At 42.4% G+C, this 17,048-nt stretch overlaps 1 protein-coding gene across 2 annotated transcripts in view; it reads left to right on the top strand.

Moving 5' to 3' along the window:
• The window catches only part of LOC117219293 (protein turtle homolog B), a 329,095-nt gene that overhangs the window by 85,873 nt on the left and 226,174 nt on the right, over positions 1-17,048 (top strand). For both annotated transcript variants that reach the window (XM_033468332.2, XM_033468329.2), the window contains exon 4: positions 13,948-14,153. In XM_033468332.2, the coding sequence (XP_033324223.1) occupies positions 13,948-14,153 (206 nt within the window). The remainder of the gene's footprint in view (positions 1-13,947; positions 14,154-17,048) is intronic.

The following is a 17,048-nucleotide window of genomic DNA, read 5'->3' as shown; positions in this document are numbered from 1 at the left end:
ATTTCTTCGTATCGGCACGAAAAAGCTACTTGCCCGTAATAATTTCACAAGGCTGTACGATCCCGAACGTTGGCGCGGAAATTCCATTCCGCGGGGAAACAAATTCCCCGGGCGGCCGCCGCTTAAAATTTCAAATGGAAATATTTGTTCGTACGAGAGTTATGATGTAGGTACACAGTGCTTAAAAGCGTGGCACCGCGGCGAACGCCCGAAACACCGAAGTTTCGAGCACTTTTTTTTCGGTAATGTATAACTTGAAAAATTGCCAAACATTTTTTACACGACTTCCGGTCCGCGCGGAGCTGCCTCTGTCGCGAGATTCCGCTCGTCTTTTTGTTCCTTTCCCACCTATTCTCCGTTCTGGCCGCCTTTTGTCGCCGTTGTCGCTCGTAGCCCGCCGCCTTTTTGGACTTGGCCCACACGTTTCTTCACGGGAACACCCTTTTTCCTCGTTTCCGAGTGGACGTGGCAATTCCGCGGCCGGGGCTCGACTTGCGATCAGCTATGCTTAGCGCAAGAACGATTTTAATTCTGTTAGTTGTTGGCAAACGTCTATTAAGATCATTTCAACCCTTTGCACTCGGAACAGATTTCGCGCACGAACATTGAGATTTCGTTGTACAGAGTCGAACCGAAAGAGAAATCATTATGCTGCTCGAACATTTTATGGGAACTGATAAATACAAGATTTTGTGTTTTTAATTGTGCATTTTTTAACCTTATTATTATGCGTTTTTCGCTTTACGGTATCGAGGAAAGTAAGAATTATAAAGAGATGTCAGAGTGCAGAGGATTAATTGATCGCGATCTAGATTTGTACCCCTTCTTCTCAAAATCAATAGAAACTGTTCGATCTCGGGAAGACTGGACGTCAAATTCTGGGACGCTCGACAGTCCTGGAAACGCGTTCCACTGACAGTTTCCTGCTCCTCCAATTGAAACGATTTCCATAACGACTATAAAACAATTAGAAATTCACACGCAATTAATCAGGCCAAAACTGAAATCACAACGAAGACGAGACATCACGAACTAGACAAGTTTCCTTTACGGCACAGAGTGGGGAAAAGTGACGAAGTTCTGTCAATGAAGTTCTGAATTTCTATCACTTTTGATAGAAATGAGATAAACAGTGATTTTATTTTAAAATCAATTTTATTCAAAATCGAGTCGAGAAAGAGGAATAATATTTTTTTAAATTAATGCTCCGTTTTGGAGAAAAATTAGGTTGAAAAAGTAATACTATCGAATAGGAATCAAGTGAAGCCACGCGAATTTGACGCATCTTTCAACTCGGTTTTCTCGAGAACGGAGTCTGAAATGAAAAAATGCTATTCTTCTTGTTCGACTTATTTTTGCACATAGGATCATCATTCCCTTGCCGGATGTACCACGATCTTCCGAACACCCTGTACAAATGAAATGTTACGAAAAGTGCAATATAGCAAAAGAAAAGACTGCTTAATTTGTCGGAAACCTCCGAATGTTGCTCCAACGAGCACAGTAATTGATACACTTATCCTAGACGACGCTAGCGAAATGCCGAAACAAAATGTACCAGAGCAACGCTGTCCGAGGTTTAATCGTGGGCGAAATTTCGCCGGCACGAGCGATAGATCGCAGCCAGAATTCGCCGGCGAGTCGGGTTTCGATTGTCGGGAGCCGAAATTCGCGGTGCATTAACGGCCGGGGCAACATTGCTGCTGGCCTGTTTCGCCCCTTTAAATTTTTACGGCACGATGCGGGACAATAGCGCGTGCCGGGCTGGATTAGGAGGATGAGCGAGGATGAGGGAGGATGACGCGGGGAATATCAGCGAGCGGGAATTGCCACGGCAACTGCAATTGCCGTTAGTCACGTTCGCCCCGAAAGAAAGGCGGGAAAGGTGGTGGAAAAACGAGCAGCCGGGCGGAACGCGACGAGCGCGGCCGTCGACGTTGCGGACAGCGGAGAGTCTTTTATCTGCTTACGCTTTATTTGCATCCGCGGCGAACACGCCGGACCGCTGCCGGACATGAACTCTCGTCTGGCTACGACGAGAGGGCCCCTATCTATCCTCGTGTAAACGCGAGCGAGCGATGAATATGAAAGTATCGCGCACGCGTCGGCTCGCGTCACGCGGCACCGCGACAACCGATCCTTTTGTTCCCGCCGTCCATTTCGGCCGAAAACAGCTTCCGCTCGATCTGCCGTTCCGCAGCCACCGAAACCAACGGACTCGTTGGCGAACCAATACACAGGCTTCACCCTCCTACCACGCATTCGCCGCGGGTTCCGCGCTTTTCTCGCGCGAAATCGAGGGTGCTTCGCGATTTTCGTCCGAGATAAACGGACCGCGAATCCGGATCGGTCCGCGGTAGTCTTCTTTCACGATTATTATTATCGCTGCGTCGCCTTTATCGCTCCGGAGGTGTATGGTAGCTAATGCTGTTCGGAAGTCTAGTAGATTCTGCTGAATCGCATTCCTGGTTAAATTGGTCAATTTTGACCGCAGTTCGGCATTATTCGAGTTGTTCCGAATTTATCGGTTTAGCTGAAGTAATCATTCGAATGGATTCTTTTTAATCGAATATTTTATTCGAGTAACAATTATTTATCACTCGTCATAAGTTAGTCTATCTATTTAATCGAATAATTCTTCATTTTTTGTTCTAATAATTCTTTATTTTTTATTTGAATAATTCCTTCACTTTTTGCTCCAATAATTCTTCATTTTTTATTCGAATAATTTGTCGTTCCTTATTCGGATAAGTTTTATTTATTTATTTACGAATAAATGGGCATAGGCTCATATAGTACATAGAATTTATAACAAAGAACTTTTCCATTTTTTCTTGAAATAATTCTTCATTTTTTCATTAAATAATTCTTCATTTTTTTATTCGAATAATTCTTCATTTTGTGTTCGAATAATTCTTCATTTTTTGTTGGAATAATTCTTCGTGTTTTATTCGAATAATTCTTCATTTTTTGTTTGAATAATTCTTCATTTTGTGTTCGAATAATTCTTCATTTTTTGTTGAAATAATTCTTCACTTTTTATTCGTATTTATTCTTCATTCCTTATACAAATAAGTCTTCATTTTCTATTCGAATAATTCTTCATTTCTTGTTCGAATAATTCTTCACTTTTTATTCGAATAATTCTTCACTTTTTATTCGAAAAGTCTTCATCTTTTGTTGAAATAATTCTTCATTTTTTATTCGAATAATTTATTCGAATAAATGAAGAATTATTCGAGTACATTAAGCATACATACATATACATATGTGTTGTAACTAAGAATCCTGGAACGCACGATGACTTCCTTTGAACCCGAAGAAAGGTAATTTACTTATTAATCAATGATCAATCGCGATCAAAACTTCTTTCATTCGAACAAGAAACGTTCGACACAGATGATTAAGTATGAAATGTCCCCTTCATTTAACAACTTCACTACAAAATCTGCGCATTTCATCCTCGATGGCCTAATATTACTCGCGAATTAGTTGCCGATTCGAGAACAGGTCCTTTGACATTGAAAACGGTAAACGAATTCTTCCTTCACAAAGTTCACGGTGCGAAGTTCCCGCTCGACGTTTTATGGACACCATACTATCCAACGATCCCGGATAACGTCCGAAATTAGCGTCCTAACGAGCTCTTCGGAAACTCTAGTCGCGACAACAGGGTGCCAACCTCTCCAGATTCTTCCATTTTTCACGGACTCGTGCACAAAGAGAAAGAGGAGCATGGTCGACTGCCGCGAGGCGTCGCAGATTTACTCGTGGAAAACAAGTGACTAATGGATCAAACAGGTCACCGACGTGGATTAATAATACCCGGAGAAACGGAAAATCCGCAACCGGTGGACGGCGGACGGCCGCGGACTCGGCCGGATGAGCGACGAGGGGATGATCAGCGGCGCGGCGTTCGGACGCGCGCGGCCGCTCTTACATAACCGGGCTCGAATTTTTCAGCGAACTTTCGCGATTCGTCATAGTCGGTGGGGTCCGGACGGGGAAGTTTGCCTCGGCCTCGGCCGCGGCCCGGCCCCGGCCCGAGCTTCAAACTCAATACAGACCGAGCGAAGTGCACTCGACCGAGAGAATCGGATACCTTTTACTTTGGAGATCGAGCTCGCCGAGATGGCATTAGAAGATGTATCAGAGTCGAGCCTCGAATGCCCCGAGGAGAAGGACTCGCTTCTCTCTCCCTTCCGACGGCACGGACAACTTCATAACTACTCGCCGAACGGACAAACATCATATACGTATGTATATATACACTGCGCGGACAGCTCCTTTGCCCGGACGAACTTTTAACCTGTCCTCGAGCCGGTTACCCTGCCACAGAGCCCGGATAAAAATTTCGCTGTCGACTTAATCTCTGTCCAGCAATTTTTTGTCAGTATGCCCTTCGACTTTGCTTCCTGTTGCGTTTTCAAATATATCAAGTATTTCAAATATTTCCGCTGGGGACCGAATTTCGCGGGGTCGTAAAATTCCGGTCGCTCGCTCGCGACGATACTTCGAGGAGCTGTTTTAATGAACGAGCGCTTTGTAATGGAACAAATTGTTGAAATTTTACCGACTAGCGTCGATCACTGTGCCTGTTGAAACGACGTCCGAGGTTTCCGTCGAATTAAATGGTTTCTTTTACCGACATCGTGGAATTATATGCAAATAAAATATTGAAATATTTTATGTAATATTGTTACGGCGAATTGTCCAAATTATGTTGCTGTAACGTGAAACTGTCTTGTTGTGAACAACTCCTTAGGAAATAATGGAAGATAGGGGTTGCCACGGAATAGTAATACCAACAGACAGTCGAGAGTCGAGATCGGACCGTCGAACGATTAACATTACGAATTCAAAGATCTGTAATATAATTGAATTGTATTGTGTTATATTCTATATTAATTGTAAATAAAATGCAACGACGCGAGAAAAACAGAGAGATTCGCAGCAATATATAATATTTTTATATAATATATAAAATATTGAAATTAAATGCAAATTTGATCATGATTGGGATATATAAAGAACACAACAATATTTAACGAAATATATAAAACAGTTTTCGAAGGATATACTGTGCCCTTAGGAAGCCGTGGGGAAATCTCGAGTGACCCGTTCGAATACAGCTAATTGCGGCTAGATCTTTCCTGGAAATTAAAGGTTCCTTCGAGGTTCCTTTGAGGTTTCATAAACGTTTGCTTTTACGTCATAAAGTAAGGCTCTCATAGTCTCTCTCAATCAATTAAACTGAACCACCGACAACCAAGAACGCACTTCATGACAAATTATTTTCAGCTTATGATTGTTAACATTAGATTTACGGAGCACAAGAAACAGCTGTTTTATATTAGTTTATAAAAGTAACAATAAGACGTTTATTCTGATTTTGAAGTGTTATTGTAACATTTGCCGTAACATATAAATTGAACAAATAACTCATAAATGTATCTTTACGATATGAATAATCGTGAATGAAAAAATTAGTGACCCGTCATTCTGACGGGTTCCGTAAATCTAGTGTTAAAAAAAATTACGTTTTCATGTAACTTATATTCCTTACAGTTAACATAGATAATTTTTATTTTGCATCAAGATCCGTGGTCTATCAATAACTGTGCGCATATATTGGCAGACGATCAAACAAAAAAGTTCGCAACATGTTCGCAAATGTTCGCGCGACGAGTCGATCCTCCATGTCATATGAGCCGTTTATTTTGAAAGTGGCATAAGTCACTTTGTTTTGAAGTCGATATATTTAAGGGTTTGCGTTTCAACACGTTTAGAAATATGGATGCTAACTTTCGAGAAGATTTACTTGTATTTGTTATCTCAGGATACTGATATTTTTCTCGGTATAAATAATTTCGTATAAACATTAAAAAAATCACCACTTTTCATTACGGTAAAGTGACTTATGCCACTTTCAAAATAAACGGCTCATATCCATTTTAATTTGAAATTTCGCAGTTCACTTGCGATTTCGGCGAGCAAATACAATAACCCGCCGTGAGCGAATACAATGGCATTGTGCGAGCCAATATCAATGAAACGCGCGATATGAAAAAAGAAGCAAACGCGTCCGTATACTTTCGTGCGAAGCGACGATGCGCGCAGTCGGTCCGGGGGGGTTGATTCGCTGTTACACCGTAACGCTTCCGGTTAAAAATCATTTTAGCCGGCGCGGTCTGGCCCGACGGGACGCGCGGGCCACGAAAGTTAACTCGCGCAAATTATATTTTCCGGTCGAGCGGAACGAAGGAGACGAAGAAGACCGTGGAAGGAAAGAAGGAAGAAGAAGGGCGGCCGGCGCGGCGGCAGCGGAGGGCGCCGAGCACCCGGGAAAGGTTGCCGGGCAGGGTCGGTGGATAAAACGACAGCGGGAAAAGAGAGAAATGTGCTGCCGCAGTGGCGACGCCGTCTGCAATTACAATGCCTTAATTTTATGCGCGAAGTTAAGCTCCTTTTAAGAGTCCCGGGAGCGGTTGGTTCCCTTCCTGGCCCTGTCTCCGAGCCATCCCCGACATCCCCCGTCCCCCCCGACTTGGGGTTTCCACTTTCCACGTCGTCCGCGGTGCACTCGTTCCACCGACACGAGCGTATTCATGGGAAACGTTCTTCTGCCAACCGGCAAGATTCTCCATCGAGCCGCGGCAATTATTTTAATTTGTTTAGAGACCATCTCTTCTCCCGTCCACACCTTTCCCTTTCCACCGACGGCCGACCTCTCAGGGACCGTTCCATTCGCGACGATTTTATTCGAGACCGACCATTCTTTCACCTGGGCTCTCTTCTCCGGTTTTGTCCGCCTTTGTCCGACTACTCGCTGCCCGCAAAAAAAGGTAGTCCAAAAACGACCCTCTGCCATCTTTGCCCCCTCGAACCACATGCTGGTCTTCCTTAACAGTTTCCCCGGCCGTTGTTTCTGCAAGTTGATTGTCCGCCTCTGCTCGTACCGTTGCCCTTGCAACGGCACCCCGGTGTCCGAGACACGCCGATTTTGATGAAACTTTGCACAGTTGTTTAACCCGTTGGCAATCTCTTTGGAAAACGTGTAAGTCAGTGTAATTGTACTGTGGATGTACGATTTTATTCGTATTTTGATCTATTGCATTCGGATAAGTCAGAAGGCAGTTTGTTTAATTACTTGTAATGTGAACAGGGTGTCTTGTTTGAGCGAATATAGCAGGATATCTTGGAAGGAATTATAGTTACCAGAAAAATGCTCCTATGAAAATTGTTTAGTAGGCTCTACATCATTAGTATTAATTGTTTTTTCGTGAGTGGAAGTAGTACAGGAGATCCAAAGGTCAATCTAATTTTCTTAAATGAAAGGATACATTTTTTTCTTCAGAAAGTAACAGCAGGCATTGAGAAAAATCCAATGAGGTGCTATATGAATTTTTCCGTTCTAAATTTGTTAGAAACTATTTTGTTTAGCTCATTAAGTAAACATGTAAGTATGTTCCATTGGTGGTACACATGGCACAGAATGTGTTAAAATACAAAACAGACACGGAAAAGATAAAATTGTTAGACGAAATTTTCTTTGGTAGGTCAAATGAACACTTGCGTAGAGTTTCCTTAAAATCGGCTTTCGTAATCTCGATACGATCTCTCCTCGGACCAAGCAAAGCAGAACTGCGGATTTTATCTATTTTTCTTACAATTGGCTAGGTTAAATACCAAACAATGAAGACATCGGAAGAATTTAGAGATGTTCTTACATACTCCTTAATTTATTGAAACTGTTAAATGCAGAAGTATATTTTTACTTAATTTTTATTCTTTCCAATTCATCAACCCCTTGCCGTACTTTAACAAGTCTGACACGCGATTTTCTAGCAAAACCCTGTTAGGTATGTGTTGCGTCCAGAGACAAGGGCCATAAAAAGGTCCCACCATTGGGGAAACCCTCTCAGGCCCCAACAAGGGTCAAGGCAGACACCCCCCTCCAAGGGGTGATTCGTGCCTTAACCAATAATAAACAATCTACCTCCATCCACGGGTGCTCTTCCACGACTTTCCAGCGTTGGAAGAGCATTCTTCCACCAGCGCTCGCAGAGAGTACAACACAAAAAATAGAGTTCTCTAAGACTACTAGAGACCCTTCCACGTCATTAATTTGCCGTAGGAAGCGCGAATCGAGCGTACAATAGTTCGGTCGCGCATGTACGTTAGGCGACTAACCGAACGTACGGACAAAACAGTATGAACGTTATTCCGTTCTTTTAAGTCGGAATAAAATTCTGTTCCTTTCTCCGTAATACTTAAGTATTCAAAGCAATGTAGGCACGCAATAAATACAAATTTCTCTTCCAAGAAATTATAATAATCGAGAAACGTCTAGTCGACATAACTGGGAAAAGAACGATACGTCAAGGGGTTAAGAAAATTTTTATTTCTCACGAGGATCCTCGGTCTGCTAATTTTGTTCCGCATTCCAAAGAAGGCACGGTGCAAAGAAATATTATAAACAAGCGCTAAAAATAAAATAAATTTCATTCTCGAAGTCCACTTCGAAAGCCGACCAAAGCGCGAACGTCTCGAACAGTTTCCGGAGAAGGGATGACAGTGACAATAATCGATCTTTGTCCGGCGGATGGAGAAACCACGCCGCCTCCTGGGGCAGATCGAACTGCGCATCGTTTCTGCCTGGGCGCCGGTAAATTGTATTTATCCTGTTCGTTGCGTAACTCCGGCCGCCAGGTCGACACGCCTCGCGATAGGAAAACGTCCGAAGCAGAGAGAGCCACGGGTGAAACCAATTACTTGCCGCCCCGTTCTAATCGCGTCCCGTCGTCCGGTCCGATCATCCGCGTTCTCTCCGCGCCGGCATCCTTCTCGCCGGCTTTTTACCGGTATTTTTACGACGCCGCTGCTGCGTCCGGGCTGCCTTCCACCGAAGACTTCTCGGGCGGTTTTCATTAGAAAGACCGACGAAAAATTGAATCGAGACCGGAAGACGCCGCGCACCACCCCGCCGTCGCGTCGTCGTCATCGTAGCAACGCTCTGCGATCTCGCCGGGATTAACGGGTCCGCCGAGGTGTTCGTCGTTGTTTCCGAGCGCGGCCGGACTCGTTAGTTTTTTTCTCGCGAGGCGAGTCGAGTGCCATTTGTACAGATTTTATCCGGTCGACGAGGGCGCGCGGAGAAAAACGGCACGGTAATTAAGAGTTTTTCCGAGGGGTAGAGTGGGGAGGATGCGCGATCTCGATGCCTCTTTAGTTTCTCGTAAATCAGCCGACGCGGAAAGTAAACGAGCGACGATGCTGTTTCGGGGGCTGGCGGGGGATGGTGCACACCGACGACGACGACGACGAGTCCGTCGAGATCGGATCACCTCTCGGTGGCTCTCGGCGCCTCTCGGAAAACTCTCTCGAGTCATCGTGCTCGTTAAAAACCGATCCAATTTGTCTTACGACCGCGGACGAACTGCGCGCCCGAATAAGACCCCGTTGAAAAGTTGCCACGGACGTCGCAGCGACGTCCGACGAAACGGGACGGAACGAGGCGGAACGGGACGCCCCGTTGATCGACCATCGGACGTCTTATCGCGGCAACTCGGCCGAACTTCGTCGCTCGATTAGACGCTTCGAATCGCACCCCTCCTCCCCCCGTCGACCCACCTCGCATAATTGATCGACGCCGAGCCGAAAACTTGCACCACGAATCGCTCCGACAAGAAACGAACCGAAGAATCGCATTCGAAATCACTCGGACAAAATTATTGGCTCTCGAGCCGCGGCTGGGTGGATGTCGCTCTCAAACAGAGTAGCGCTAATTCAATAAGATTGTAATTCAATACGTAATTTAACTACATTTTATTATATATTATATTACATTGTAATTTCATTATGTAAATCGAACCTTCCAGTTCAATTCAATTACTAATTCTTTTAATCACTATGTGATTGAAATGTAATGTAATTGAAATAAAATGTGATTGAAATATAATATAATTGAAATATAATATAATTAAAATATATTATTATTGATACACAGTTCTTCAAATTACGTTGACATAAGCCTTGACATAACCAGAACTTCGAAGAAGTGGGATACATTTTTATGTTCTTCAAAATTAAATCATGTTTTAATTGAACATAAACTTCGATTATTGGTTGCAGATGAAATATTAACTTAATTTGTGTAATTCGTTATTTATGAGAGTAGCTATAGCTAGCGGACGCAAAAATAATATCCTTCCGTTTATTTTTTAATTCATACTTTCGATTCAATCACATCGAAATTCTTCATTAATGTAATTGAATTACCTACAATAGTATTTCGTAATTGTACTCCTATTGAATTACATTGTGATTTAATTGAATCGAGGAATTACAATGAATTACTGGCGCCTGAATTACGAATTACAATGTAATTAAATTACATTGTAGTCATAATTCCTTGAGTAATTCAATTGTAATTCTGTAGAAGTCTGTTCGCAGTATTTTTTATCTACATTATTTGATCAGGAATGATGACGACATTCAATATTTAAAATGCAATTGTGTGTAGTTTCTTATATCGTACAAAAACGTGTGCCAAAACGAATTTTGTGCTTGCATCGCTTGCTCAGAAGAAAAAGAGAGATCGAGAGATCGGACTGTAGGTGGACAGCGATCGTGTGGTGCACCGACGAGGTTCGTCGTCAGGTTAACGTCTGACGTCAGCGCGATTGGTGTTTCCGTCGGACGAAACGAGTCCTTGGAAACGGTTCGCAGGTGCACGTCGGTACTCTGCAAGTTTACCGCACAATCCAGCGATTCATCGGGCGAAGCAATTAAAGTTTGTATGCGAGTTTGATGATCTTTGCTCCGTTTCGGGCTGTCTCCGGCTGTGTACGTGCACGCTCGATTACACGACCGCGGGTCCCGGGTCGCACAAGTACTCTCGGCGAACCCGCTCTGTGTCCTCTAATTACGCGTTAAACGCGGGGAGACGAATCGGAACGATTCGTTATCATAATTCGGGATGTCTTTGCTCGCCGCGCCTTGTTTCGTCTCGTATCGTATCGTATCGTATCGTATCGTCTCACCTAAGAGGAGTTGCAGAGGACTCGTGGAGAAAATGCATCGGAATCGCAAAGAAAACACAGAGCAATTGCAGAGGAATCGTAGAGGAAACGTAATGGAAGCACAGAAGAATCGCAGAGGAGTCCCAGAGGAGTCCCAGAGGAATCGCTGAGAAATTGCAGAGAAATCGCAGAGGAAATGCAGAGCTATTGCATCGCGAAGTCCCAGAAAAATTGCATAGGAATCGTAGAGGAATCGCAAAGGAGTCCCAGAGAAATCGCAGTGGAATCGCAGAGAAGTCCCAAAGCAATTAGAGAGCAATCGCAGACGAATCGCAGAGGAGAACCAGAGAAATCGCAGTGGAATCGCAGAAAAGTCTTAGAACAATTGCAGTAGAATCCCAGAGGAATCCCAGAGAAATCGCAGTGAAATCGCAGAAAAGTCCCAAAGCAATTAGAGAGCAATCGCAGACGAATCGTAGAGGAGACCCAGAGAAATCGCAGTGGAATCGCAGAAAAGTCTTAGAACAATTGCAGTAGAATCCCAGAGGAATCCCAGAGAAATCGCAGTGAAATCGCAGAAAAGTCCCAAAGCAATTACAGAGGAATCGCAGACGAATTGCAGAAAAGTCACACAGAGCAATTAAAGAGGAATCGCAAAGAAGTCCCAGAGAGATCGCAGTGGAATCATAGGAGAATCGCAGAGGAATCGCAGAGGAATTGCAAATTAAGCGCAGAGGAATCGCAGAAGAATCGCAGAGGAATCGAAAAGGAATCGCAGACGAAACGCAGACGAAACGCAGAGGAATCGCAGAGAAGACCCAGAGAAATCGCAGAGGAATCGCAGGTGAAACGCAGAGAACGACGAAGGCGTGGTTTGGAGGCGTGAGTGACCACCCGATCGTCTGGTACCAGCGCTCGATCGGCTCGCGAGAGTTTCGTCCTGCCAACCGAGCGGAAGACTCAATCGGATTAGAACGGTTACCCCGCTGGTGCTCTTCGGAAAGTCGTGGTCAGCAGAAAGTTTCGCGCGATGAAAGGCACCGGAAATGAAGAAAAAAGGAGGAGGATCGAGCAAGCGGGAAACAGGAATTGGATCCTGCGATCGTCCAAGGCCTGTCACGGAAGAAACGTACATACGTGTACATGGATCCGTCGGGTGATAGAATGTTTGCATCGAACACATGGCCGGAAATGTTTTAGTTCGCTAAACCTTGGAAGAAGAGCTGTCAGATCGTTTTACGTGCTCGTCTCTGGATCATGTATGCGATTGTATGTTTCTTAATCGCTATTCTCGCGGCACGTTGCATCCTTACAAGATGATCTCGATTCTTTGCCTGTGCGCTTTAATTAAGAAGATCGTCAACTTTCTCGTAGACACATTGACTCGCATATCAGTAACAGTAAATGAAAAACTCCAAAATCGATCATTTTATCTGGTTTGTTAGTTCCACATTTAAAAAGAAACAATGATACAATCAACTTCCTACTTATATCTTTATTATTTCTTAATGATAAATATTGTGCGTTCTTTATACGTACATTTTAATTATTAAACAATTCATACTGATATAAAAGTAGCGCGTTGTAGGCAAAGCCAGAAGCTATTTGACATCAGACGTCACTCCAGTGGTCACAATAATTAATTGACACACTTACGCTAGTCCAACGAATACGTCTATACTGCGGAACGCAAGGTAGAAACAGCTTGAACAGGTATCGAATTTTGACTTTTAATCAACTTCTCGATGGAAACGCGACACCGTGAGACGACGAGAACGAAGTAGACGGATCTGAGATAGAACGGGAAGGAGAAGGGACCAAGCAGACGCAGGTGAGACCAAAGTCGTGAGAGAGAGAGAGAGAGAGAGGCTCGCAGTATATAGCACGGCCGGGCGTAATATCACGTCGCGCGCGTTTAAGGGGTTAAGGGTTAGACCCGGCGATGCGTTTGTATTCGTGTCAACGATCCTGCACGGTTAAGCGGAAATGCCAAGTGGCGCGCTCTCGTTGGCCGATGCGATGCGTCTGACGGCGAGTGCGCGATTACACTTGCTCCGACGACGTCTCATCTTTGAGTTCTCGAGGATCCACTGTCCGTGATCCACGCGTACGCGTGCCAATTTATTTCAAACGTCGACCCGTCGAACGGTGAACGAGCAATCTATCCCGTCGAAGATGCTCCATTTTCGTTCGAAATGATCGCCGCGTATCTCGTAAGTACGATTTACAACGATCGTCTCGACCTTTCGTAGCAGCAGCTCGATACTAACGAGACAGTTTGAGCAAGAAATTCGAACGATTTTGGAATTAATACAACCCCGTTTTCATCTATCTTTATGGCCCTCGTATTATCGTTTCTCTTCCAGGCAGTTCATATCGGCATTGTTCCAGCAAAGCTATACCGAAACTTACATGTATAATAGCGAAATTTGAAATGAATACCGATATTGTTTCGGTATTCCGTTGACGTGTGGGGAATTAAAGATGCCAAGCTTATTTTACAGAAATCTCAGCCATCTCAATTTTTGAACAAATATATAATAAATATAGTAAAGAAAATTATACCGGTTATTGACCTCTGCTTAAAGAGAATCTTGAACATTAGAATGAAATCTAAAAACCGGAAAAATTGCAGGCAAATTAGATAATTTAATAATAAATAAATATATATTTGTATACATAATACAATATTGTATTAGTATTTTTATGGTTGAAATTAAATTATCTAATTTGCATCGGTGTGTGTACCGATGTTTCACTAGCGCCTCTCGCGGAAACTCGTGGAAGTAAACTTTTAGCGTTACAGCAATTTTGTGGTGGGGAATTCGCTGCTCCTTAGACCATGACGTCACAGCATCGATGAATAAAGTATCGATCGATTATCCTCGAACGGTAGATAATTGGCAACACGTTTCTGTTTCAGCTACGACGCGAGAAATCGACAGTTCGGCAAGGCGAAGTTGTGGAGCGCGCCGACCTTCTGGGGCGACAGAGCGACGTTCAGAGCGAGCCCGCCCGCGCAGCTGACGATCCGAGACCTGCGGCAGACCGACGAGGGAGTTTACAGGTGCAGAGTCGATTTCCGGAACTCGCCGACCAGGAATCTCAAGGTTAACTTCACGGTTATCGGTAAGTCCACCGTCCGGCGCGGTCCGTTTCAATCTCGCGCGACCGTTCCGGGAACTTTCCCAGTTTCCTTGATCTCCGAATAGCCGCGCGTTTCATATCGAACCGAACGAGAATTCGATCGGCGAGACAAACCGGAGGGTGTTGGGACCGGTTCCGTGTGGCCATTGGAATTTAAAAACACGATCCGCGTATTTTCCGTTAGCCCGAAAACTTTGCCAGTTTCGCGGGAAACTACCTGGAAAGTTGTCGCAGTTTCTGGACATTGCGATGCTCGGATAGATCGCTGGGAACTCGGGACCGCCCCGGTGCAGGAAGGGCAAGATCGTAGCGACGTATCGGTGGTCGGTTTCAAGCAAGATCGTTGATTGGAAGCTCGAATTCGGAAGCGATTGTGCGACGGGAACGACGCGTTTTGCGGTCGATCAGTTTGCCGAACGACGCCGAATACCCGTCCCGTTGGATCGGCCAGCCCTGCTCTCGATTGTTCGAGCCCCGTGCCAATGATTACAGCCAAACTTTATTCGGTGGCCGAAAGATTGATCAACCGGAGACTTCGGACAATGATACCGACCTCGATCCCAGACAATAACGGATAACCGAATCGGTTTTCGGAAAAGATTTCGGGTTTGTTGGCCGAACGCTCCGGTAACTCGAGTTTGTTTAGACTAGGCATTGCAAATGCAACCTTGCAACCTTGAGAGCGAAATGATCGATTTTATTGAATAAATTGAATCAATATTACACGAATGAAAATATAAATTGTCACCTCATGTTACGATAATTTATAATGTAATAATTCAATTTCATTAATTTACATCGCAATAATGCATAATTCTGCATATAAATGTTATAATATATTGGCTGGCCGATTGCTGTTCCTTCGATTCCTTTTTTGTAATTAATTTTATATTTATCGAATCCGACACATTGCGTGCTTCCATTCAAAAATAAATTAATAGGAAGCGAGAATATATATGTATATATATATTATATTATATTATAATATATATATATATTATATATATATATTATATTATATTATAATATATATATATTATATATATTATATTATATTATATTATATTATATTATATTATATTATATTATATTATATTATATTATATTATATTATATTATATTATATTATATTATATTATATTATATTATATTATATTATATTATATTATATTATATTATATTATATTATATTATATTATATTATATTATATTATATTATATTATATTATATTATATTATATTATATTATATTATATTATATTATATTATAATATATATATTATATATATTATATTATATATATGAGCCGTTTATTTAGAAAGTGGCATAAGTCACTTTACCGTAATGAAAAGTGGTGATTTTTTAATGTTTATACGAAATTATTTTTATACTGAGAATAAAATATCAGTATCCCGAGATAACAAATACAAGTAAATCTTCTCGAAAGTTAGCGTCCATATTTTTAAACGTGTTAAAAAACGCGAACCCTTAAATACATCGACTTAAAAACAAAGTGACTTATGCCACTTTCAAAATAAACGGCTCATATGTATACACAGCATGCTGTGCTGTATTCGTCGTTTCAAGGTTCAATGAAGATTTATATTTGATTCATTGTGCGAGGTTCAAACTCGGTGCACTTCTGCTGCCACGTTAGACATATCTTCGCTGAATATCCGGGCATTACCGAGCACTAATAGCGACTAGCAGGATTGCATTTCACATAATCGATCCTGTACATAAATGCTATTCCGGCGGAAACTTGGAATCGATGTCTATTTCAAACGTACATTCTAAATCGCCCTATTCATCCGAGCTTATCGTATGATGTTATTTGAGAAGTGCGTGTGATATCATTCTATACGATATTATAGAGCCATACAATTCTATTATAAAGCGACGTCCAATATAATTCTATCTCGTTTTGGATGACTCTATGCCCAATTTGGAATAATATTGAATTCTAAGGAAGACAGAATCGTATTGAATGTTTCATGGAATAGAATTGTATCGAGCGATTCTATCTCTTTGAAATTGCGTCATATTGCAATAACTTTTCAGATAGAATCACATATCATAGAATCATCCTTTAGATATCTCTCTATGAAACGCTGATCCGAAATTGCGTTATACGAATAGGTATCGACGAAATACACATCTATCAAAAATATTTTCATTATTATTGTAGAGATAGCAGATTTGGCAACTATCCTATTTATTCCTAAACAGTGACGCACACAAAATGTACAATGCAAAAAGACAGCGAAGCGATACTTTTAAAAAGGCAGTGAACATTCGCGGTCGTTGTAATTGCTTTAATATGCTAGAACTGAAACTGTCTCTGTTAGTAGAAAAAAGAATTAGGCTCCTCGTTACGTTAGTTTGCCGGAAAATCGCGATCAAAGTAAATTCTACATTACACGAACGCTGTGTGTGTGTGTGTACTTTTAATCGACTTTCATGGCTGCACGATGCGAGAGCTCCGTGCTACAACGTTTCTTCTTTAATATTAAAAATGATCGATATTCGGTTCCAATTATTGCACGATTATGGGACATACTGTGTAAAAACTCTTTTTGAGATTCATTCACTTAAAAAATTGAATACGTAGAAATTTTGTCTCCATGAATTCGTTGGATGTACGAAAAAAAGTCGACGTAATGGATGTGACACCGATTTCGATGAAATTCCCAAATAAAAAAGTTGAAAAGGCGTGAGTTTTTTTTCTCGCCAATCTAACTACAGTAAATTACGATTATTCGAGGCTTGCGGCTCGTTTTTGTAGTTGTTGAGAATCGGTAATGTAGAGACGGTAGGTTTTGGTAACTATTCTATTTATTACTAAACAGTGACGCACCCCAAAATACGATACAAAAA

The sequence above is a fragment of the Megalopta genalis genome, chromosome 2 (genome assembly GCF_051020955.1).
Source record: "Megalopta genalis isolate 19385.01 chromosome 2, iyMegGena1_principal, whole genome shotgun sequence".
Classification (NCBI taxonomy): Eukaryota; Metazoa; Arthropoda; class Insecta; order Hymenoptera; family Halictidae; genus Megalopta; species Megalopta genalis.
The sequence above is the reverse complement of the archived record's forward strand: the minus strand, read 5'-3'. Positions and strand labels throughout refer to the sequence as shown.